The following is a 23,270-nucleotide window of genomic DNA, read 5'->3' on the forward strand; positions in this document are numbered from 1 at the left end:
CCCTCCCACTCAGCAATTAGTCAGCCAATTTCAAAACTTGAAAATAACTTCCAGAAAAGTTTTCAATATATGTAAAACGATAATTGATCAATTATGGTGATGCCTCCCCTCTTGTGGTGGCTATTGGATTTTCCCTCTATGTGTTTCTGTAATAACAAAGTGATCATTTGTTTTGAGAAACACTTTTTCTAAACAGTAAATTTAAGTTATTTTTGCCTCAAACACAAAAAGGAACACAAATAATTGACAGAATATTCATTCAGCAAATTTTATTGTACAATTGCATTACTTTCTTTTTTATTGTCTAAAAGTGTCAAGCATATGTTGCACACAAAGGCATTTACAGGTAGATATATTTATATATATATATATATATAATTCATCAAAGTGACACGATTGAAATGAAACCAAAAGGCTGATAACTGTGAATAGATTTCTTTTTTTTGAAGTCATGATGAGTCACACGCTCTTTGCAGGACGCGGCAGCACCAGCTTCAGTCCAATATCAACAACCCAGGAAGGCATGTAAGAGAGGGGGATCCACAGAAGCTTGGCATCCCAGCCTGCGCTGTATCTGGTGCGGGGGTGAGCCGAAGTCAGAGCGTGCTCCATGCAGCTGGTCACCTTAGTGAGGTCAGAGTCGCAGATAGCATTCATGATCAGACGCTGGACCTTGATGTCTGACAAGAAGAAGCACATAAACAGAACTAATCATTTATTAGTTATGTGCTTTGTCCTCAGTGAGATGATTTATTGACTGTAAGGGGACTTTGGGGCATTGGCAGATTTATGTGTTGTGCTGAGTGCTAATGTAGGTCAATATGAAGTGCTACAGTCCACTGAAATACTATCCGGTGGCCTGGTGTGTACTTACACTTATCCAGGTACTTGTCTCCGTAGCTGGCTTGTACTTCAGGGCTGAGCTGGTTCCACAAGCGATGCAGCTCCCTCTCGAGGGGGTCGAGGCTCGTCACCGCCGTCTTGAAGAACCCCGGCTCGATGATGCACACATTGATTCCAAAGTAGTTTATATCCCTCCTGGGTACAGTAAAGATCATGTAGATTGACATGTACGTATATGTGTCCATATTCTATAAATAAAAGACAAACAATTACCATGAAATGACAATTTATGAATGATTTATAAGTGGAAACAAATAACGGTTATTAATCAATTTACTCCTGCCTTAAAGGTCAGTTAAAAGTCATTGATATGAATAATGTTTGGGTTGCCAGACTATCTTTAATGTTATTTGGTAGTAAGGCTGTTAAAAATATCTATAATACACAAATAACAGTTTGGCTTTTATAGCATTTGGTTTTGGTGTTATTTAGATTTCAACATTTAAATTTCCTTTTCATTTCTATAACTTTTTTGGTTCAACTCATGTGTGGTGGCCAGGTTATGACACTTTTACATGACTGAAAATGTTTACAGTGTGCACTCCAAATTTCATGTAGAATAAAGAGCCTGCCTTGTATAACTTCTTCTCCTAATGATCTGAATATACAGGAGGCCGTTGTAAACGACAGAAAAAGACACAAAACACTTCCTCTGTGTTCAACAGAACTCTGCCGTATTCAGAGAGTTGCAGTGAGCTTCTATCAGTCGATCGGGTCGTAACTCTTACCTGAGGCAGTCGGAGAAAGACTCCACTGCAAACTTGGAGATGCAGTATCCTCCACCGTTTGCGGCCACTCTGCCCAGCACTGACGCTACATTTACGATGCGGCCACGAGCCTTTTTAATGAGGGGCAGGAAAGTCGTGGTCATGCCGATCACTCCGTTCATGTTCACTTTCAACGTGCTGTGATAATCCTCCACTTTCATCCACTCTGAAGGGCCCATTGGCAGAGAGCGTCCAGCATTGTTCACGATACCCCACAGTCCTACAAAGGGGAATGGAGGACAAAGAAGGGGAAGATGATATTTGTGTTTAGTTGTGCCTTTAATTAAGAGTTATCTCTTATTTCTAAATAAAGCAAATCGTCTCTCACCCTTATCCCCAACCTCCTTCTTGGTAAACTCCATGGCTTTCTGGATGCTGTCCTGATTGGACACATCCAAGAGGACAGTCTTCAGACAGGGGCCCGCCAGCCTCCTCAGATCATCAGCTCCCTTCTCCGTGAGACAGCCGGCCAGCACATGGAAACCTTTGCGATCGAGCTTCTTACACAGCAGGTTTCCAAACCCGGAGTCGCAGCCGCTCACAAAGACGTACTTGTCCGTGATCTCCTCAATCTCCAGGTTGTCTCTGTACAGCCACACAATAATCCACAGCAATGCAAAGGTGGTGCAGACGTACAACCAAGCATTTTCCCTGAAAGAGAGGAGATGATGTGGATTTAGAAAATATTAAAATCTATTAAATGTGTCCAAATTATTGCCCAAAATGACCCATTGGTATTTCTTACCCTAAAAGGTCATAGATGAACTGTGTGTCCATGCTGCTTCCAGGACTAGAAGAGAGGTTTTGGTCACCTGGAGGACTTGGTGCCTACTGAAAAAACATGTTGAGCAAAAGTTACTGGGTAGTGACACGGCCAGCTTCCAAATCTCCTTTACAGGGACTTGAATAGAATGAGGTAATACTCATAAGAAAATTCCAGGCATTCCCATATTCAAATCCCTACTCAATTTCATAATAATGTAGTTGTTTTTTTTTAAAGTATGAGGTTTGTTGATCCTTTTTGATAACTATGGAGAACAATGCACTTGTTCACTGAGGGCCTTAGGTAAGTGTAATACAGAACTGCTTTGGGCACATGAGAAATCTTTGGATAAGACTCTTAGGGAGGAAAGAGAGGCATCTGTGAGAGAACGAGGGGGGGGGGGGTGGGGGCATTGTTTTGAAGCATAACTGTAAGGCCCGTGACTGAGCTGCCTAAGCTGCTCACTGCAGAAAACCAATTACTTTTCAGGCTTATTAATTAGAATAACAGAATAAAATACATACAGGGTTCAAAATAACCATTATATTAAAATTGGCTGCAGATTTAAATAAGGTGCTGTGTCCATGCTGTTGCTGTTCGGTTAAAAAAATAATGATCCTGTAAAATTACAGCTCAGGTTAAGAATATTCAATTTAGTTTCACAACACTAGGAAACATGTATCGATAAAAAAGTACCAAATTACTAATTATAACGATCACTGTACTTTGATTAGATATAACAAACCTTAAATTAAAAACTGAATTACTCTTTGCTGTAAGCTACACATTTAGATCCCACTATGATAAATTGTGACCATCACCATTAGAGATCCATGTTATGAAGAAAAAAAACTGAGCCAGAACATACATGACAGAAAAAATACTCATTGGTAATTCAGTAATAAAACAGATATTTATAAAAAAGTGTATTATTTTACCTTTTGTATTTTTCAAGACGTGATGGAAGTTACCCGTCCTCGTCCCTTTCCCTTTCTGGTGTTTCTTCTGTCCTAACTCAGAGGCTGGTCAGAGAGAGGCTTTATCCCTCTGGTTTATCCCTTAAGACAAGTCCGCAATTGGTAATCCCCAATCCACAATGTGTGTGTGTGTGTGTGTGTGTGTGTTTAAGACAAAAAGTGTTTGGACTTCCAAAGAGACTTTCGTGTACAATATGCAAACTTGAATATCAAAGAATTTATTGGACATATTCCAACTTCTCACAGAGCATTAACTACTTTCAAAAATCTCTCTCGAATAGTTGAGAAGAAATCTTGCCAAAACTTTCAGAGCCTGATTTTTCTCTCCAAGTACATGCAGGCATAACATACTTTATGTTTGTGATTATCCTACGTTGTGTATACCCTGAAAAATGTGTATAATCTCATTGGCTCATTGAATTCAGTGACCCAGTATATCAGTTTACAAGCCTGAACAATATATGCTGTATACTATGTAAGAGCTTACGGTTCAGAGTGTGGACTGTAAACATTGTACTGTACTGCGTATTGTAGCTTATCAATACATTAGGCCAATAAAACCAAGGTGCAATAATGATAAGTGTTTTTGCTTCATAATTACAGCTTCCACAAAACTGTAACTTGTTGTTTTAGATATTTTTACACTGAGACTATGAACAAGCCTCGTATTTCTATAACATATGACGTGGTAAGGCTTACGTTTCCTGTTCTCTATCCTGGTGCAGTGAATTGAAAGTGTAATTAGTTACAGAACATGCAATTATGTAAATAGCTTCATGATATAACTTTCTCTCGCAGATCACACATTCCTTGAATTGAATCAGCAGAGCCAGGCAAATATTTAACCAGTTATTGTGTTTATAGACTCACAAGTATGGTTGTTGCAAAGCTCTGTGCACAATATAAATGACACTGTCACTCTGCTTTCATCTTCCACTTCTGTAAGAGCCGTAACTAAACCATCCTCCAAATTCTCACACTCATTATCTGATCTGGCCTCCCACTGTTTTTTTTGTTTAGTTAGCATTTAATTAAATGTGGTTCTGTACATATTGACAGGAGAATCCTTTTCCAGATTAAACTAACCTCTTACAAATCAGGTTCTTCATGTAAACTTTTCTGTCCTTATCTGTAAAAACTCTTCGTGAAGCCTCATGTATAAACACTTTTTGTGCTATAGATAATAAATTTAGTTTCATTGAAAGAAAAGAAACGCCAACATCATTCTCAACTTTTATTAAAAATAAAATGTTCGATCACCAAATGTAACTAAACGTTAAGCAGTCATCAATATACACAGACATCAAATAAATAAAAATAGACATATTTAAGGTATCAGGTGCTGAAACAAGGCCCATTTAAAAAATGCTTTTTGGAGATACAACAGACCGTAGACTGTATATAAATATGGACGAAGTGACAGCTCCCCAAATTGAAGACAAATCACCTTGATCGCCCCCTGGTGGCTGGCTGCATTATAATAAACCCAACCTCCTCCATATCCTGCCAATTTAACTAGTTCTTATCACACTGATGTATGTTCAAGTTTCAAATAAGCTCAATTTTGATTTGTCATTTGATGCTATATAAACAAAGTGACATGATTGACAGCTGACACTGACTCATGATTGGTCAAGAGATCCATACGATGATCTCTACTGAAGAGACTCTAGCTCCAAATGATTTTAAAAGCACAAGATGGCGGCACCTGTATCTGGGATATTTTAGATTCACTTTTTTTACAATTGGAAGAAGTGGAGACGCGTCGTCCATCATTATTTACAGTCTATGCTCCATACAATGAAACAGTTGGCGATGCAGGGCCCCTTGAACCTTTCACTAAAAGAATATACTAAGTTGTTACATGCAAAACCTTTACAATTCCATAATGTTCAAGTTTTTTCCACACAATTACCCATTTCCTGTTATTCGTCAAGTGAAGTCACAGATTCAAGACCTATTTCATTTTACTCTCTGATCTTTGAACTCCAGCATCACTGTGTGGTTGCCCTGGTAAATACTGTAGCTCCCACTGAAGCAGTGATGCTCTGCACAAAGTAATCCTCAGCATTAGCCCAATCAGAGAGAGTGCATATGAGCAGAGTCCCTGCTGCTGGCATCTCTGTGACAGGGCTCAGGTGGATTTCTGTTTCATCCCAGTGTTTCCCCTGTAGTTTATGAGGAAGCAGACTGAAGCGGACCCTTGTGCACGTACTCCAGAGCTGTGGCAATGGTCCTCATGTCCATCTCAATACTCCGCGCCCAGTTCTCCACATCACCAATTTCCTGTTCAAAAGAAGAGGACAACGGTTGACACTTTTTCCATTTACCAGTCTAACACATCATCAGGAGCAGCAACAGACAAGTCTTTAACAACTCCAAGCTTCAATGTATCAATTTGAGGATGACATGAGCTGGAAAACAGCAGAGGAAGCAACTCATTGATGAATTTTACCACCTGTTGAATCCACTCAGATCTCAGTGTCAAGGCCCTTTCATTAAAAATGTACCTGCTTTTAGCTAAGATGATAAAGCATTGTATATAAAAATGCTAATTTAACGAGGTGCACCCAGGGATAAGACAGTAAATATGGTTAAATCTGAAGTATGTGATATATTTTTTTATATTAAAGCTGAATCATAGAATTTATTATAGCGTGACAGGGTCATACTTAATGTTGCTATTTGATATGTGGAATGTGGGTCCAGATATCCTTTAGAGAATCCAACTCTATTTATTAGGAACACAGGCACCTCAGGAGATGATTCGACTGCCAAACTTACATGCTTATACAAAGTGATATTGTTAAAACTCTTAAGTATATATTTGCACATTAGGTGGCAGAAACTCCTTTTTTTTTTTTTAGATGAGCAAGGAACAAATTACAACTAAGGCTTTATCTAATTTTGCTGCCTACCTTGACCAGGACTCCATGGCAGAAGAGCCATTATATCTCAATGGGACCTTCCTGGTTCAATAAAGTATACATAAGATAAAGAGCTTATATACTATATAAATACATTCCTGAAAAGGTGTATCCTACCTTAAGGGCCTGATTGAAGCCCTCCACCATACTGATCCACTGAGCAGTCTGTTTGGAGAACTGGCCCGCCTGCACTTGGAGAGTCTTCACCTCATGGTCCAGCTTACGTTGGTTTACGTATGCCTGAGCAACCCTACAGTAAAACAGAGAGGCAGTACAGTTAATACATTAACATATAGAATTGTGTTTTATATATATACTGTGGCATGTGAGAATGAAATTGTACTAAATACGCAGAAGCCATTAATTTGTCCACTTATCCTCTGATATTCGGCAATATTCAAATAAGTCTTAATCTTTTCAAGTCACTAAAGGATTTTGGTCATAATCTTTCTCACAGAGGAGCGACACAACAATGGTCTCTGCGTTAGACTCTGGTTCTTTAAGCTGATTGTCTTGGTTTAATCACAACTTTCACAATCTCAATGTAGTATTTGTGGTTTTCTCACTCACTGGAACAATTTCACACTGCCAGGAATAGATTGCTTTATTTTATCGGTTCAGAAAGAGGTGGTGGGGGTGGGGCACCCTGGATGGGTCAGCTTGACTGAAATCTGTAAGTGAACCAGGCAAAATACAAACTCAATGTACTTGGTTCGGAAGCTTGAGTGCAGTACTCAACCACTACCAATGAATAAAAAATGAAGTGATGGCTTCTGTTGTGTTGTGTTGTGTTGTGCCAGCAAATGCGTACTGAGTAACTGGAGTGTTACTACATATCCCATCCTAACATGTCCATAACCTCAGCTCATCATCATCTATCATCTTCATCACTATTAGCAGGACTGGCTATGAGTGAGGTACAACACAGCACTGCGGTCATGTGGTCGTCTATCTGTGGTCTTAGGGTACAGGACTGAAGACAAACGTCTTAATGAGATTTATTATGGACGATTGATTTGATTTCCACAGAAGACATTAACAAGTATAATGAAATGGATTATTACAAATATGTTTTTTATGAAAATGAAAGGCAAAGTTGGCACATTTTTTTATTACGGCACTGCTCGTTTATTACGGCACTGCTCGTTTGGAATATTATTTTGAGGGGTGACACAGATATTTCACCTCACTCTTGTTCATTGTGACCTCCACTGTCTGTTTGTCAAGTTTCAGAATTTGTGAGAAATCAAGTACAGCTTGCCACACCGGGGTCTTTCACAGACCTCGGAGCACATGACCCCATCAACACAGCAGAGCATCCATTACAATGTCCCTACCCGACGTTGAGGTGGTCCACCATGGCCTCCGTCAGGCTGGTAGCTGCAGAAATGGCTTCACGCCTTCGTCTTTCTGTGCAAGGAAACAAAAAAACAAGTCGTTAACACAGACACAGAGGCGACCGAGGGCTTTGTTTTTAGCCTCGTTAGCATCGGAGCTAACAGGAAGCAGCCTCTCACCCTGCTGCTCCTTCCGCTCATTCTGCTTGGCCTGGTGCTCCTTCAGCAGTCGAGACAACATCCTCAGCGGCCGTGGAGATGATTTCAGATCTGTTTAACTATTCTATTGAACAGAATAACACGACATTTAAAACCCGGGACTGAGTCTGGATGCTAAACAGCTGACCGATGTCACGAGACCGCCCGAGAGGATGTCACATGTGGGCGTGTCCAGAAATGGCGGCGTGCGTCATCATCTGTGTAATCTCGTCAAAGTTGTGTTATTTATAAACACAATGAAACAGCGTTAGAATCAGACAGCGACATTTATTTTATTATTTAATCGTAAAAGTTTATCCTGTGGTGACGTATGTATCTGTTCCAACGTCAAACCGTTTGAGCCTTCAAAATAAAAGTGGAAACAAGTGACAATAATGCCCTTCAATCTTACTGACCCTTTATAATACTAATACTACCAATAATACCGCTTATAATGCAAATAATCTATGACTAGTAATACATGGTAATTCATCTACTGGTACCTCTAACACTACTGCTACTAAGAAAATATCAAATAATAATAATAATACATTTTATTTATATTGCACATTTCAAAACGCAGTTAAGGTGCCTCAAATAAATAACTGAATAAAAACAACCGTTGTGTCATAAAAAATGACTAAATCTAGGTCTGTAACCGGTGATAACTCTACATAGAGATACGCTCATTATTAGAATTTCTGTTTTATCGATGGTTGTTATTGTTGGGACCTTAAACTATCTGTTAAAAATTGTGAGTAATAATTCCAGAAGATAAATAAACAAACCAATAAATAGTTCAAATTTCAAAGCTAATGTTCAGTTTAATGCATCGTCTTAAAGCATTGCATTCCTTTGTTTTGAAACGCCGCACCGGAAAGAGCAGGTCCTGTGCTAGCTAACGGAACACGACTCCGCGCTGATGATGGCAGGCGGCTCCCTGTCAACAGTCTAGTTATCGCTGAAACGAAAAGTGTCGGTGTCTCCCCGTCGTCTTCTCACACCAGGTACGAACTGCCACGTCGGTCACTTTCGCGAGAAATGTACGATTTCCTCCAGCGGACGGTGGGAGCTAATGAGTTAGCGGGCTGCTGTTAGCATTAGTAACGTCACTTGATGCTAAAGCTCACGGTCGGCCGAGCGAAGTTGCTCCAGGTGGCGGAACTTCACACTTTCTGTTCGAAATACACACTTCACGACATCCCCATTATCCTTATAGTGAATAATACAACAACAATGTCCCGGTGGAACGTGGTGTTTGAAGTTGTCTTGACGACTAATCTCCTGTTCGGCTAACCCCGCTGCTAACGCGCACAGCTACATGTTGTATGGGCAGCTGCCTTTCACGTTGCAGGTAGCAGCGGGGGGAACATGTCGCCTCTTCAACTTTCTGTTGATTGTCTGAGTCTTTCCACATAATCTGTCTTTACCGGTGTCAACCCACCCGGCCTGCCCGCAGCAGTGGAGCTAAGACATCTACTTGTTCCGCTCCACAAAGGCAGGTTTAGTGAGGCTTATAGTGGCTGAGTTACGGAAGGGATTTCCTGTTATGGAAGGTACTCGGTGGTTTCTTGACGTAGTTTGGACACAAATCACTACTTGAGGACGCAGTGTTTGTCTGAACGATGACATTTCACATCTCCATGTAGCAGACACGGCAACAGAGGTGTCACATTCACAGCGAGTGATTCTAGAGCAAGATAAGGCCAGTGAATTAAGTTATGCTGCCTTTTAGTGGAAGATGTGTCAAAAATATGTGCAAAATAAGTTAATTAAATTCATGCACTACAGCAAATTCATCTGAAATATTATTGTGGATTAATAATTTAAGGCTGTAGAAACACTAATTCACTGTAAAGGCAACTACAGCCCTTTTGTTTTTGTTGGATTTACTTTTTAATCCATAGTTGCCATTGTAGGTAAAGCCAGGCTATTCTGGTTTCCACAGTTTACCTGAGCAGCCTACATGCCCGCTCACTCTTCAAACAGTTCACCTGCATGAAGTGTCCTATGTTAACATTTGCTGTCCCTGGTTGCAGTTGTCGCAGGTGCAGCCGAACAAGGCTGCAGTGTTATGGATGAACCATGAAGGCCCAACTGCAAGTCACGGGTAAGTTGTTGTTGTTATTGTAAGAATTGTAAAATTGTCTCGCAACAAGAATTAGGAAACAAGTGTGACAAAGTGATAAAGTTGCAGTGGTGAGGGTCGTTTGATTTTTGTTTTGGAAACTTGCAGGTTGCGGTTAGTGTTGGGGCAAAGGTAGATGTGTGGGTTGCATGCGAGTCACAGATCAGTCACTAACTGTGGAGAGGGCTGTCTGTCTGACTGTCTCGAGTTGTGTAGTGTAGGGGAGTGTCTGTGTGGGGCCTGTATGAGTGCGTCACTGGGATGTGTAGCAACAATTATCAATATCGCCTGCACCCACCTTTCATTCCGCTTGTGTGTTTGCCTTAGAGAGCGGATGATTTGTTGTTACTTCCTGTTGAGAACGGTTTGTGTGTTAACAACAAGCGAAACAAAAGCAGCTACGGACATGATCTTTTGGACTGAATGTCAGACAAACTTCCCTACAACAGCTTTCTTGGCAGCTAATCATTGCCCTTTGATAGTCGCTGCCAAAGTTGGTTCAGATTTTGTAGTTAAAAGCAGGTTCAGAGATCTGTCACTGACTGTTGTTGTGTTCAGTGGGGGTCACAGGAAGTAGGGATTTGTATATACTTATACATTAATGGATTTAGCTGGTTGGAGGATCTTTTTAATGCTACATATACAACAGTCCTTCAATAAATCCTAACTTCATAAAGAGTAAAATGTTCAGTTTTAATAAATGCGGCTGTTTTCTTTCTAGTGCTTTCAGCCAGGCTGAAGGAAAACAAAAAGAACTGGTTCGGCCCCAGTCCGTATGTTGAGGTAGCTGTGGACGGCCAGTCAAAGAAGACAGAGAAGTGCAACAACACGCACAGTCCCAAATGGAAGCAGGCTCTCACAGTGTAAGTAAGACTCTCGTCATTTGGAGCAGAAGCAGCTCAACAAATGGCTCATAGACCATAATAGAAATGTTAATGATTAAAACTAAATTAAATGACCAATATCGGATCTATCTTCATTAAAATAGCAATTGAGTCTACACAGTTCTAATTCTGCTTTGCAAGTAAAATATCGCACAATAATTTATTAAGTGTTTAGTAAATCACTTCACTATCTTCATGTCTGTTGTTCCTACCTGAGAGCTCAAAAGTGCTGAAATGGTTCTACTGAAAACATATTCCATTGCAGTGATTACTAATTCAAATATATAGAATATGTTTTAGCCCTTTACTGTGGACCTCACTCAGTTTGTAATACAAAAGATAATACCACAACCATCACTGATGGATTTCCTCAAAGCTAACTATTTGACAACGAGCAGTTGTGCAGATCATCCTTAATCTTGTTCTCGGCTCATCTTCTCATCTTTTCTACAGAATTGTGACTCCGGTCAGCAAACTGATCTTTCGTGTTTGGAGCCACCAGACACTGAAGGCTGATATCCTGCTGGGGATGGCCACACTGGAAATCCTTGAGACCCTCAGGAGTAATGAACTGAAATGTGAGTTCACACTACTTTCTATGGGCTGTTCTAATTGTAACTTCCTTTTTTGTCTTTCTGAAAATCAATCAAATATATTTATCACTTTTCACTAACCTTTACACTTTTTGACATTAGACAACTAGGATCTTATTCTGCTGTCTGGATATATTGTGCTTTGTTTGTAGTTACTAGAATGAGAAATATTGCTGAAGAAGTGTAATATGGCATTATTAGTTCCAGGCTCAGGGGGAGGTTGATTCCCACAGAACATTATGAGGTCATCAGGAAAGAGCTCCCACTGCAGGCTTATATATTTCAGGATAATAACAAAGTAATATCCCTTGTAATCTCACTTTCAATATTTGTTTTGTGCGTCCATGTCTATCAGCAGCATGTTATATTTGGCAGACGTTGTGCACATTTAGGACATGTAATATGTAAGAGTGCATATCTGCTGGTATTTGTTATGGGAATGCTTTATTGGGCTTTGATAAGCATAACAACCTTAACTGAGATAGAGGCCTCACCTAAGTTAATGACCTCCTCTTTGCTCAGAGTGTGTTTATAACTAGATACAATGGCTCCCCTTCAGACCTGGTCAGCACCCACAAACATGTGACATAAGTCTTGTCCATATTGGCCCCATTGCCTCATGTGATTAAAGTGCTTTGAGCTGAGAGATACTGCCATCTTTAAAGTCCCATACTCCCCGAGGGCTGAAAATAGTGTCAGGAGGAAGTGCATGAATACATGGGACATTGTGTCTACTTCAGGGCAACTCTAGCAAGTGTTTTTGTTTTGTTTCTTCTGTTACTGAGTGATGAGTTCATGTGTTCAACATGTCGTCCCCATCCCAGTGTGTGAGGTGGTGCAGACACTGCAGCTGAGCTCCGACAGGGACCCCAAGGATGTCGTAGGTGACCTGTCGGTCTGTCTGGACGGCATGCAGGTGGATCCTGAAACCTTGGCCCAAGCAGAGACAGAACATGGTAAGAAAACACCCATACAGAGGTAAACACAACAAGAAACACGAGGTTGACCACAGTTACAATCCAAAATCATTTAATTTATAAGTCTACTGCAAGATTCTTCCTTTTTCATTCGTAATCACTTTCACAGTCATCAACTTCTGCTGAAATGCTAACCGAGACATTTCATTCTGACACTGATGACGAAATTACTTAATAGGCAACTGATCCTATTTAATGGCTGAATGTAAATCTTCTGAGTTTGGTGGCGTGCTGTGGAGCTTTCTGTTGTGGGCAGATGGGCATGGTTGCTATAGTTATAGTTAGTGATAGTTTTTCTAGTTATATTGCCATTTAGAAGACCTCTTGTCATGCGGTCTTTGCTTGTGCACACTGAACCAAACAAGAAGGCATGTTGCCGTCCCAGTGAGTGAGTTTAGATGACATACTTGTGCTACATAATCAGAGGTGCGATATGTAACATTGTTTACATACATTTCAGTTGCTTTCTTTTTCTATGTCATTCTAGCTGCTGTTCAAAATGGAACTGCGAAACAAAATGGAGACACTGGAAACAGGTATAATAGACTTTTAATTCTAGACTCATACATGCTTGTTTGTGCATATCATCGGTTCAGGGGTTTGGTAATACAAAAGCCTATGAGTCATGAATCTCATTTTACTTTTGGTTAAAAAAACGTACTCTGCCTGTAAAGTGACGTAAGTGGTAATATTTGCATTTTGATCTCCAGGTCAAGCAGAGACACGTCTCCCTCCAGTGACTCTGAGGACTGGGTAATAGTACCAAATGGTCATGCTGTCAATGGAACTGCTTCTCCACCGCGGTCACCAGGGGGCTCCACTGGCTCGCGTCCTCCCAGACCAAACCGACCTCCTCCTCCAACGCCTCGCAGACCTGCAGCCTCACCAAGTAGGAAACGCATGAGATATCAAAGTGACATTAGGGACTTTCCAATTTATTGCCTCATTCATTGAACATTCTAGTTATATAACATACCATTCTTTTCACAGTCTCACATACTCTGGATCCTCTTTTGTATACAGAAGCAGCGTGTGTTAATCCTGCAATCAGGGAAGAAGCTAATTAATTCATACACTTACTCGTTCTCTCCTCTGCCCTTGACCCTGCTCCTCTCCACAGCCTCTTCGAGCAGTTCCTCCCCTAGCGAGCTGAGTGAAGCCCCAGCCTCTGATGGCTCCTCTCAGGTGTCTGCCAGTGGAGGTTCAGATCAGCAGGATGACTCGGGGGCAGCGACTGCAACTTCCCCACCAACAGCATCTGGTCCCAAACCAGAGGCCACAGCGCCAGCTGCTGTGGTTGCTGCAACTGCTGCAACTCCAAGAGTCACACCCATCAGCAACGGCCCCTTGGCACCAGGGTAAAGAGACACTTGCTTCACTGTTTTTCAAAATTAATAGGTAGGGCTGTTCAATATGACCAAGACCTCATCCTGATATAGATGATTTCAAGATAACAATGCAGATCATGACATAGCACATTTTCTGTGAAATCCTCTATCAATGTTATGATTTGATGCTTTTGCAGAAGCTACATTGGCTGCCACTTTCCATATTGTATGTCAAAGACCAACAGTCTCTTGTAATGTCGGAGTCTGGGTTTGTTTTGAACACTTGACTGTACTTCTCTTATCAGTAGACACTCTATGGTTTGACATGATTCTTGCGTATTTGGTAAAAGAGGTTAGTGGTGTTAGTGCGTTGTGGGGACCAGCAAAGTATGGTTTATTGATCTGTGGACCAGCAAAGTATGGTTTAATGATCTGTCATCCTTTTCACACCATAACCACATCCAAGTGACAGAAGTAGCCACACCTTTAGGTATTTGTCCCTCTCCTGTTCAGAATTAGCCAGTTCTGAGTGATATTCACACTCCATGTTTGTTTGTGTTGAGTTGATGCAAATTCTCTGCCTGCATCTGTGTTAAGTCGAGAACATCAAGTCTCAACCAAATGATAAAAAATAAAACCTTAAATGGTGAGATTTGCGACACAATTAAATAAACGTTAGAGCATGATAGGAAATGACATGTCCTATTTTCCTTTTCAGTTATAGAATATATTTTTTTGCTGTCTCCTTTCTAAACCTGTTTATTCCGATTTGCTCTCTGTTTTGTTTGAATCGTGGAGGTGGGAGCAAAGGGTGGATCAAAACGGTCGAATGTACTATGTGGATCACATTGAGAAAAGGACAACCTGGGAGAGACCTGACCCGCTGCCTTCAGGGTACAACTTATCTTTGATACCATCGATACTAATGTGATTGTTGCTGTTTTAGTGTGCAGTCATATTATAATGAAAAAATCTACAGACATTTTTTATATTTCTTAACATTAGAATTAGTGTCTGTGATGTTGTCGCAGTTCTTGAACAGATTGTGTTTCTGTATCAGGTTGGTGCATTTGCCATTTGGCCAACATTCTCAACACTGACCTTTTCCTGTAGGTGGGAGCGCAGGGTGGACCCGATGGGAAGAGTGTACTACGTCGACCACATAACCAGAACCACTACGTGGCAACGTCCCACACAGGAGTCAGTGCGTAACTATGAGGAGTGGCAGCACCAGCGCAGCCAGCTGCAGGGAGCCATGCAGCAGTTTAACCAGAGGTTCATTTATGGGGTGAGAGGAATCACAATCTTAGTCAATATCTTTGTTGTTCATGAAACACAGTTCGAAGATTTGTAACATTTGTTCACGTTTTTTTACAAAATAAAACTACAGCCCTCTTGAGGGTATCATAGATTAGGAGCAACTGCCTCATACAAATTGGTAAATGCAGTTGTTTCGTTTCGTCTTAATCAACATGTGTCACATTTTCTTTCTTGTTCAGCTCCAAGACCAGTTGGCAACTACAGCCAATAAAGAGTTTGACCCACTGGGACCTCTGCCACATGGTTGGGGTAAATATCACTGAGTCTTAGACATTTAGGTGTTGTCACTGAAATGTAAAAAAGGGATGTTTTAGTAGATATGTTTTAAAGTAAATGAATACTGCCGAAAATATGTCATTCTTTTTTTTTTTACGTCAGAAAAGAGAACAGACACCAATGGCAGAGTGTATTTTGTTCATCATCCAACTCGTATGACACAGTGGGAGGACCCCAGGAGGCAAGGGTGAGCGTGTGTGTTTTTAATGTGTGTGTGCATCTTGACAATGACATTCTTTGTCATACTGATGCAATATTATTCTACCATTTAAGTGGTGTGTAATATTGTCAATGAGGATAACTACCTAAACTGTACTTTTGCCTTATTGCCTGTGAGAGGCGCTATTCTGTCACCAACTTGGTGTCTGTATTCATGATGAAGCTCAGAGAAGAGAATCTGTTTTAGCTGGTCCAGGGTTCTGAGTGATAGATATTGCATCTACTCTTCAAATTGATTAGTTGAAGTAGAAGAACTTATTAATGTTACAGTTATTGTTCGACCATGAGAATTTGGCCGGATGAGAACATATCAACCAACCAGGTGAACGGGAGACTGAAGACCTGTTAACAATGTCCAGTAGTTGGGCACAAACACGTTCAAGTAATTTAGAAGTTATGATGATACAAAATGTTAAAGGTTGAAGATAACAACAAGCGTTTTCAACATAAATTACTGCTTTTAAACATGGTGTTAATGATTTATTGCAGGATAATTGCTCTAAACTGTTCCAATGAATGTTTACAATGAATCATTAGTAAACTGGTACAAAGGAGGAAGTTAATGGTGCAAATAATAAAGAGCATCTGACTAAACACAGTTTACTTGACCAGTTAATGAGTGTTACGTAATATAAAGTTGCTTTTATATATCTTAAGGGTATCTTTTTTTAAATCTTTCTTAGTTTATGTTCTTTCAAATAAGATGTAAATCTGAGGATTACATTTTCTGTATTCTGTTTTCAAATGGAAATGAATAAAGATTTTTTGGGGATTTAAGTATTAGTAAAAGATTTTGAATTATATTGAATGAAATATATATTGACAAACCCCAAGGTATTTGTTTTAAGGAACATATAATGTATATATTGCAAACTGTTATTCCAATGTGAAGATATTGATGGTCTTACTAACTTGTGTAGTATTTGTCTTGTTTACTAGGACACTTTTATATATATATTCAGTTCCCCAGAGTCACTTGTAATGTCACACAGTTGGTTTTATGTATATTCCCTCTTGTATTGTTCAGGCTGCTGAATGATAAACCTCTGCCAGAGGCTTGGGAGATGAGGTTCACTGTGGATGGCATTCCGTACTTTGTGGACCACAACAGACGAACCACAACCTACATTGATCCTCGCACAGGGAAATCTTCACTGTAAGTTATCTGGTGTAAACTGGCTCACAGCTGTTTTCTCTGTGTATTTTTATTTAAATAAGCTTGAGCCCTATAGTCATTAGAACTATGTAATTGAGATATTCACCATGGTCTGCATTACCCAGGGTAAATAATTAAACGACAGTAGATAAAGATTTTTATTAGTGCATGTTTAAATCAGATCAGTGTAATGTCAGCTGATCCTCATGATCATTTGTGGTCAGTGTTAACCTGAAAAACCCTAGGCAGAGGCCAATGTGCATCAACCCTATACAGCACATTATTTAAATGTATTTTGTTTATCTGATGAGTTTCCCTCTGATCTTTTCCACAGTGAGAATGGGCCACAGATAACCTATGTCAGGGACTTTAAAGCCAAAGTGCAATACTTCAGGTTCTGGTGTCAGGTACGTGCAACACTGGTGCTTACATCCTTCATCTCTCATGATAAAGTTGTTGGTTCTCAAAATAACTTTATACAACTTACTTTCAGTTAAAAAATGTTGCCAACTTACCTTAAAAGAATAGCTTCAAATCCTTTCAATGATATGCTTACTGCAATAAGGAGAACGGTGCCTCTTTCATATCCACTGTGCACCCTGAATGACTGTTGTTGTGATACATAACTGTGATGCTGAGCTGCTGATCAGTTTAAAAACGACTAGAAGTTACTAGAAACTAGCATTCATGTCCGATTTTCAGCAAAGAAACTTTTTTTAAATGAATTTCAAATGGAGATTGGCTTGTTTTTTACAGCGACAGCACTTCTGGTTTGGGAATATCCACCGTTTAGCCACTAGCTTTTACTGGCTGCAGAGGTTGCTGTTGCTCAGCAAAATTTACAGCGTTGTTTACTATGATATATATGTACTGATATGATAATGTACATAACTAGTTTGCTGGTGCAAAAGTATACACGTTATCTAAAATGTAAGTATTTATATACAAAATGTAAGTATTATAATATATATTTCATGTTTTCATTCCCTTTTAGCAAATGTCAATGGCTCAGCACATCAAGATTACCGTCAGCAGGAAAACCTTGTTTGAGGATTCCTTTCAACAGGTGATGATCTGAACTCACCGTCCCCTCACTCTGTTTTTCTATTTAACATCACGGCCCTGTCAGCTCCGGGTGTGGAACTGTTTTAATCCTCGATCTGCATTCACAGATCATGAGCTTCCACCCTCAAGATCTGAGGCGGAGACTGTGGATCATTTTCCCCGGGGAGGAGGGCTTGGACTATGGTGGTGTGGCAAGGTTAGTTCCACTGAATTTTCTCTTGAGTTCCATTTGATTGTGTGACTCATTAGGTGTGTTTTGTCTTCATTTGTGACATTTTGGATGCCACCCTTACCTTACAAAACACTTAAGCTGTTGTAATCACAGCGTAACATCTTGTGATGGTTTCTATCCTGATCTGCAAGATTTGCAAACCACCTCACCCAAACTTCTTTTTGTCCTCTGCGGTTCTATTTTTTTCAGGGAATGGTTTTTCTTGCTGTCTCATGAGGTACTGAACCCCATGTACTGTTTGTTTGAGTATGCTGGCAAGGACAACTACTGTCTGCAGATCAACCCGGCCTCTTACATCAACCCTGATCACCTGAAGTACTTCAAGTTCATAGGACGCTTCATTGCCATGGTAAATGCACTATTTGTCAACATACTCCCAAGTGCACATCAATATTTAGACACAAGGTGATAATGACATGATTAATCTTGCCCATGAAATACATCTCATCACTCCTTCATTTTCCTTTTCAGGCCTTGTTCCACGGGAAGTTCATCGACACTGGCTTCTCTCTGCCCTTCTACAAGCGCATCCTGAACAAACCCCTTGCTCTCAAAGATCTTGAGTCCATAGATCCAGAGTTTTACAACTCCCTCATATGGATCAAGTAGGTCTGGGGAAGCAAACTGTAATGTGCAAGTTAGTGGGGGGGGGGGGGTAGCTCAAGGCCATGTGCATGATGGCTGGTGCTTAAGTTCAGGCTAAACTGGCTTGTTGGTGATCTGCTGTGATGTAGCCTAGTTTATACCTTTTATATTTAATGTACACATCAAGATATATTACATTTTTAACTTGTTAATACTGATGACAACTCTCTGGCCTGCAGGGATAATAACATAGAGGAGTGTGGTCTGGAGATGTTCTTCTCAGTCGACAAGGAGATCCTGGGGGAGGTGACCACCCATGAGCTGAAACCAGATGGAGGGAACGTCCAAGTAACAGAGGAAAACAAGGAGGAATACATCAGGTACGGCTGCGTCCTTCTGCTCTCACCCACCATCTGTCTCCATCCTGCTCAGTTACATTCACTTTGTCTAGTGCAGTCACAGTTCTTCTTCACTCTGTGTGAGTTTATTGTGTTGATCTTCATATCTTTGTCTTCAGGTTGGTGGCAGAGTGGCGGCTGTCCAGAGGTGTGGAGGAGCAGACTCAGGCGTTCTTTGAGGGCTTCAATGAAGTCCTGCCCCAACAATATCTTCAGTACTTTGATGCTAAAGAGTTGGAGGTACTATTCTATCCAACCTTTATTAAAACTGGAAAGTATTTGGGATGCTTGTATCCTTTGAAAAAACACTTGATTACATCCAATAAAGACGTTGCTTCCCTCTTGCCTGTAGGTGATGCTGTGTGGAATGCAGGAGATCGACCTGGTGGACTGGCAGCGAAGCACAATCTACCGGCATTATGCCCGAAGCAGCAAGCAGATTCTCTGGTTCTGGCAGGTTGGTACATATGTCCTGTTGCACAGACTCAGACTGCAATGTTCAAGTCAAACTGTAAGATCTGTTTCTATTACAGATTTATCCCTTCTCATAAAAGTAGTTTGGGGATTTCTTAACAGCCATAACTATCTTCAGTGGCTCCAAAAATGTACAAACATTTTGATAAAATAAAGAAAGAACATGGCAATGTCGGAGTATTATTGATTCATTGAAGTGTGTCATCCAGAATTTGTTAAGTGCTACTAACATCGAATAATCTGTTATCAGTTTGTGAAGGAGATGGACAATGAGAAGAGGATGAGACTGCTGCAGTTTGTCACAGGAACCTGCCGCCTTCCTGTTGGTGGCTTCGCTGACCTGTTGGGTAACTAAAATATACACACACACACACACACACACACACACACTTACACACACACACTTACACACAGATAGTACAGTATGTTATTTAATTGTCTTTATGATTATTAATTTATACAGGAAGCAACGGTCCCCAAAAGTTCTGCATTGAGAAAGTGGGCAAAGACAACTGGCTTCCACGAAGCCACACATGGTGAGACCTGCGTCTGCTGCCGCACACGTCCTTCTACTTCTAGTGTTTGGTGAAATACCTAATCCAAACCGGCCTGATGACCAAACCCTCTTAGTCATTTCTCATTCACCTCACTCTCAACCCTTCCTTTTATTGTTGATCTTTAATTAGGTATTTGAATTGTATAATAGCATGTAAGAATGCAGTTTTGTATCCCAATTTAGAACATTTGTTTAGTGAATGTTTTTATGAAGCATCATACATAATTAATGCAGCACTTTCAGCAGGTTTAGTAACCAGGTAATTTTATTGTGGCAACATTGAACAGGGAGGAAAGTCAAAGCCTTTTTTGATCATCAGATATTGTATGTTTTAAACCAATTATAAGGGTAATAATCTTTGATATGTAAAATATGATCTTTGTTTAAAATTTTTAATACAATTCATCATCGCATTTTTTCATATTGATTGTCATTACATTGTTTTTGGTTTATGATTAGAGGTTATACATTGAATTCAAGATAAAGTTTTTCTCTCATTTCTCCATGTAGCTTTAATCGTCTGGACCTCCCTCCTTACAAGAGCTACGAGCAGATGAAGGAGAAACTCATGTTCGCCATAGAAGAGACTGAAGGCTTTGGGCAGGAGTGATGCAATAAGAGAAGGAGCTGCAGGAAGGGCTGGAGGAGCCATTTCAGACGAGAGCACTCTCCAACAGATTCTGCCTGCAGCCAGGAGCTGCTAATAACTGGTAGATGGATGTAACAAGTTTTTTATTTACGTCCACATCGCCATATGCAGCCACAGCTGATTCTGAGCTGTTTAGTGAGACAGTTTCACTTGAGTTTGCATCACACAAGACCTAAAGTGAATCCTTCTCACCCTGTTTCACTTCACACGCATCAGTTGCTCCCTAATCCAGATGATCTTACTCATCCCTGTTCAGCCCATCATCAGGCGATGGAAGAGAAGAGAGACGCCTTTCTCACTCTGTCATGTCTGCACTCGCTGCGCATTACGCAAGTGCAGTTTCTACATGTGCTACCCGTGAATCTCTGCAGTAGTAACTTCTTAGCAGCCGCCTTTTCGGGGTCTATGCAGAACGAAACATTTCAGAGCAAAGAACCATACTTGTGTGTTTTGACTTGAAATAAAAAGCTTCATATCTCAAAGCGACGCAAAGGGCACATATATGGTTTTGGATCTGTCAGACTCTGTTTTAATTTTTCCTTTTCCAAAGGATGGACGGATGATTTTTCTCCACATGATTGGACTGACCCATAGCACATGTGAAATTTCTTTTAACAACTTTTATAATTATAATCATGCTAACTGTAATAATTATTTTACAGGTTTAATTTGTTAACTTAATGATAATGAGATCAAACTTTGAACATAGCTAAGCAGTAAGACCATTGTGATTGTTCTTAAGAAAGGTTGTATTTTTTATGTGCAATAGTTTTGTAGAAAACGTTTGCCAGTTATAGAGCCAAAAAGTGATTTGTTTCATCATTTTAATAACAATATTGAAGTTAAATTCCCAACATGAAATATGGTGAAACTACTACGGATGTGATTTGCTTTGATGAACTTTGCCTTCCCTAAATCTGTGCTGTGTATTATTACATCAGCCTGTTTGACCATAATAGAAACTCCCTTTATGAGTGCGGAAGTCTCTTGATAGTTACGAGCTGGCACTGATGATGTGGGAGCATTTGGACAAATAAATAACGACATGTGCCCACGGAATGGTAGCCAATTCTCTGGTAGTTATCCTGAACTTAGCATCATCATAGATCACTGATTAAGACACAGAACCTTGTACTCGTGAAGGGACTAAAGCAGTTTTTGTAAATATCCTTGCGTATAGTTGACACAAGCAGAGGACCCCCTTGAGTTGCAGGCTTAAACTGATCAGTAGGATTTGAATTAATATAATAGTAATTATCCCTAGTTTTATAGGGTGTGAGGTATTAAGATTTGTACAGAGATAGATCATTTCATGTCTTTTTCCAAAAATAGCTCCACTAATGTCAAACAACAAAGTTTTCTTTTAGTTTCAGGAGTTTGATTTTGATCGAACATCTATGGAATCGATCCACCAAAGTTTTTTTTTTTGTTTTTCATACATTTTATGTAAACCATTTGACTTGTAAGTCTTAAGTCATCAACAGTTATTTACATCCTCTGAATTATAACATATTTAATATCGGTTGTATTTTACCCACTAAGTTTCAGTTATTTTTTTAAATACTGATTTGTCCTTTTAGGCACTTTTAAATAATCGGGTATTAAAATTCCTTGACCTGCTTCATCACTGTGGATTTGAAAGATTTTCTTACCAGGCCTATCACAATAATGGATTCGTATTCATACACGATATTAACTTGTGTCCCTACTGTGTATTCATAGGTCTTGTTGGGTAATATGAACGGAGCCAAATTAATGAATTGTAATGTGATATTTTTTTAAACGCTAGTAAACTGCTCTGTATTGTGTATAGGTGGCGTGGTGCATCCTTACATGATGAAATTTCTATATGTATCCCACATCTCTGAAAATTCATTAATACAATTTGAATTTCAGCAGCGTTCCCTTCAGTTTCCAGCTAAATGCAAAAGGCTTCTTTTTTTTTCATACCATTTCTTTTCATGAGGCTGATACAAAATATGCTGGTTGTTCTTTTACTGATTTAATCTCCATCATTGATCTGACAGGTGTACTGACCCTCAGGAAATACCAGTTTTGGCTTCATAGTTAATTGCGTCAGATGAGTCGCATCACACCGCCTGTATTCGTTCACTGGCGGTGATTCAATATACAAACACACCTACAAACTCCGTGTGTAGCTACCAGAGCCCCGGCTTGTAAAGAGATTATTATCTTATAAATAATTGTGATTTAAAATGTTGAACCTGTTGACAGATTACAACTAGTGACGTAGCACCTTGACTTTCAAAACTGGCTGAATTAACCACTTCACTGTTTTTAATCACTGCTGTGTTTGTCACCATTTGGCAGTTAAATGTATAGAAATATGCAAAATGGTGTTTTTAGTTGTGACGATTACATTGTAAATCATGTTGATAGTTTTTCTTTTTTTTTTTTTAAAGCTGAAGCTTTGTTTGGATAAGTGAAGGTCAGTGGTGGAATACTATTTATTTGGAGAATGGGTTTCATGTGACAATGAACTGGATTGATTGAGGAAAAAAACTGTAATAAAATGATATTAACACTGGGCTCCTGTA

At 39.9% G+C, this 23,270-nt stretch overlaps 3 protein-coding genes across 3 annotated transcripts; 1 reads left to right on the forward strand and 2 right to left on the reverse strand.

Annotated features, from left to right (window-relative positions):
• Positions 1–289: 289 nt before the first annotated feature.
• On the reverse strand, positions 290–3,896 carry rdh5 (retinol dehydrogenase 5 (11-cis/9-cis)). The gene is made up of 6 exons (XM_034585149.1): positions 3,372–3,896; positions 2,416–2,501; positions 1,999–2,321; positions 1,632–1,890; positions 875–1,038; positions 290–680 (listed from the first exon to the last, which is right to left on the reverse strand). The coding sequence occupies exons 2-6, from the start codon at positions 2,445–2,447 to the stop codon at positions 460–462; spliced, it is 999 nt and encodes a 332-aa protein (XP_034441040.1). The 5' UTR covers positions 2,448–2,501; positions 3,372–3,896; the 3' UTR covers positions 290–459.
• Positions 3,897–4,630: 734 nt separating this feature from the next.
• bloc1s1 (biogenesis of lysosomal organelles complex-1, subunit 1) lies at positions 4,631–8,053 on the reverse strand. Its single transcript, XM_034586227.1, has 4 exons — positions 7,855–8,053; positions 7,675–7,747; positions 6,455–6,587; positions 4,631–5,696 (listed from the first exon to the last, which is right to left on the reverse strand). The coding sequence occupies exons 1-4, from the start codon at positions 7,913–7,915 to the stop codon at positions 5,586–5,588; spliced, it is 378 nt and encodes a 125-aa protein (XP_034442118.1). The 5' UTR covers positions 7,916–8,053; the 3' UTR covers positions 4,631–5,585.
• Positions 8,054–8,745: 692 nt separating this feature from the next.
• Positions 8,746–23,270, forward strand: LOC117761475 (E3 ubiquitin-protein ligase Itchy-like). The gene is made up of 24 exons (XM_034585400.1): positions 8,746–8,879; positions 9,912–9,982; positions 10,722–10,863; positions 11,338–11,462; positions 12,302–12,433; positions 12,942–12,990; positions 13,165–13,343; positions 13,575–13,812; positions 14,581–14,676; positions 14,896–15,070; positions 15,282–15,351; positions 15,481–15,565; positions 16,625–16,753; positions 17,088–17,160; positions 17,748–17,819; positions 17,926–18,014; positions 18,240–18,399; positions 18,522–18,655; positions 18,875–19,015; positions 19,153–19,273; positions 19,386–19,490; positions 19,758–19,854; positions 19,971–20,043; positions 20,574–23,270. The coding sequence occupies exons 2-24, from the start codon at positions 9,958–9,960 to the stop codon at positions 20,671–20,673; spliced, it is 2,610 nt and encodes an 869-aa protein (XP_034441291.1). The 5' UTR covers positions 8,746–8,879; positions 9,912–9,957; the 3' UTR covers positions 20,674–23,270.

This window comes from Hippoglossus hippoglossus, chromosome 5 (assembly GCF_009819705.1).
Source record: "Hippoglossus hippoglossus isolate fHipHip1 chromosome 5, fHipHip1.pri, whole genome shotgun sequence".
NCBI lineage: Eukaryota > Metazoa > Chordata > Actinopteri > Pleuronectiformes > Pleuronectidae > Hippoglossus > Hippoglossus hippoglossus.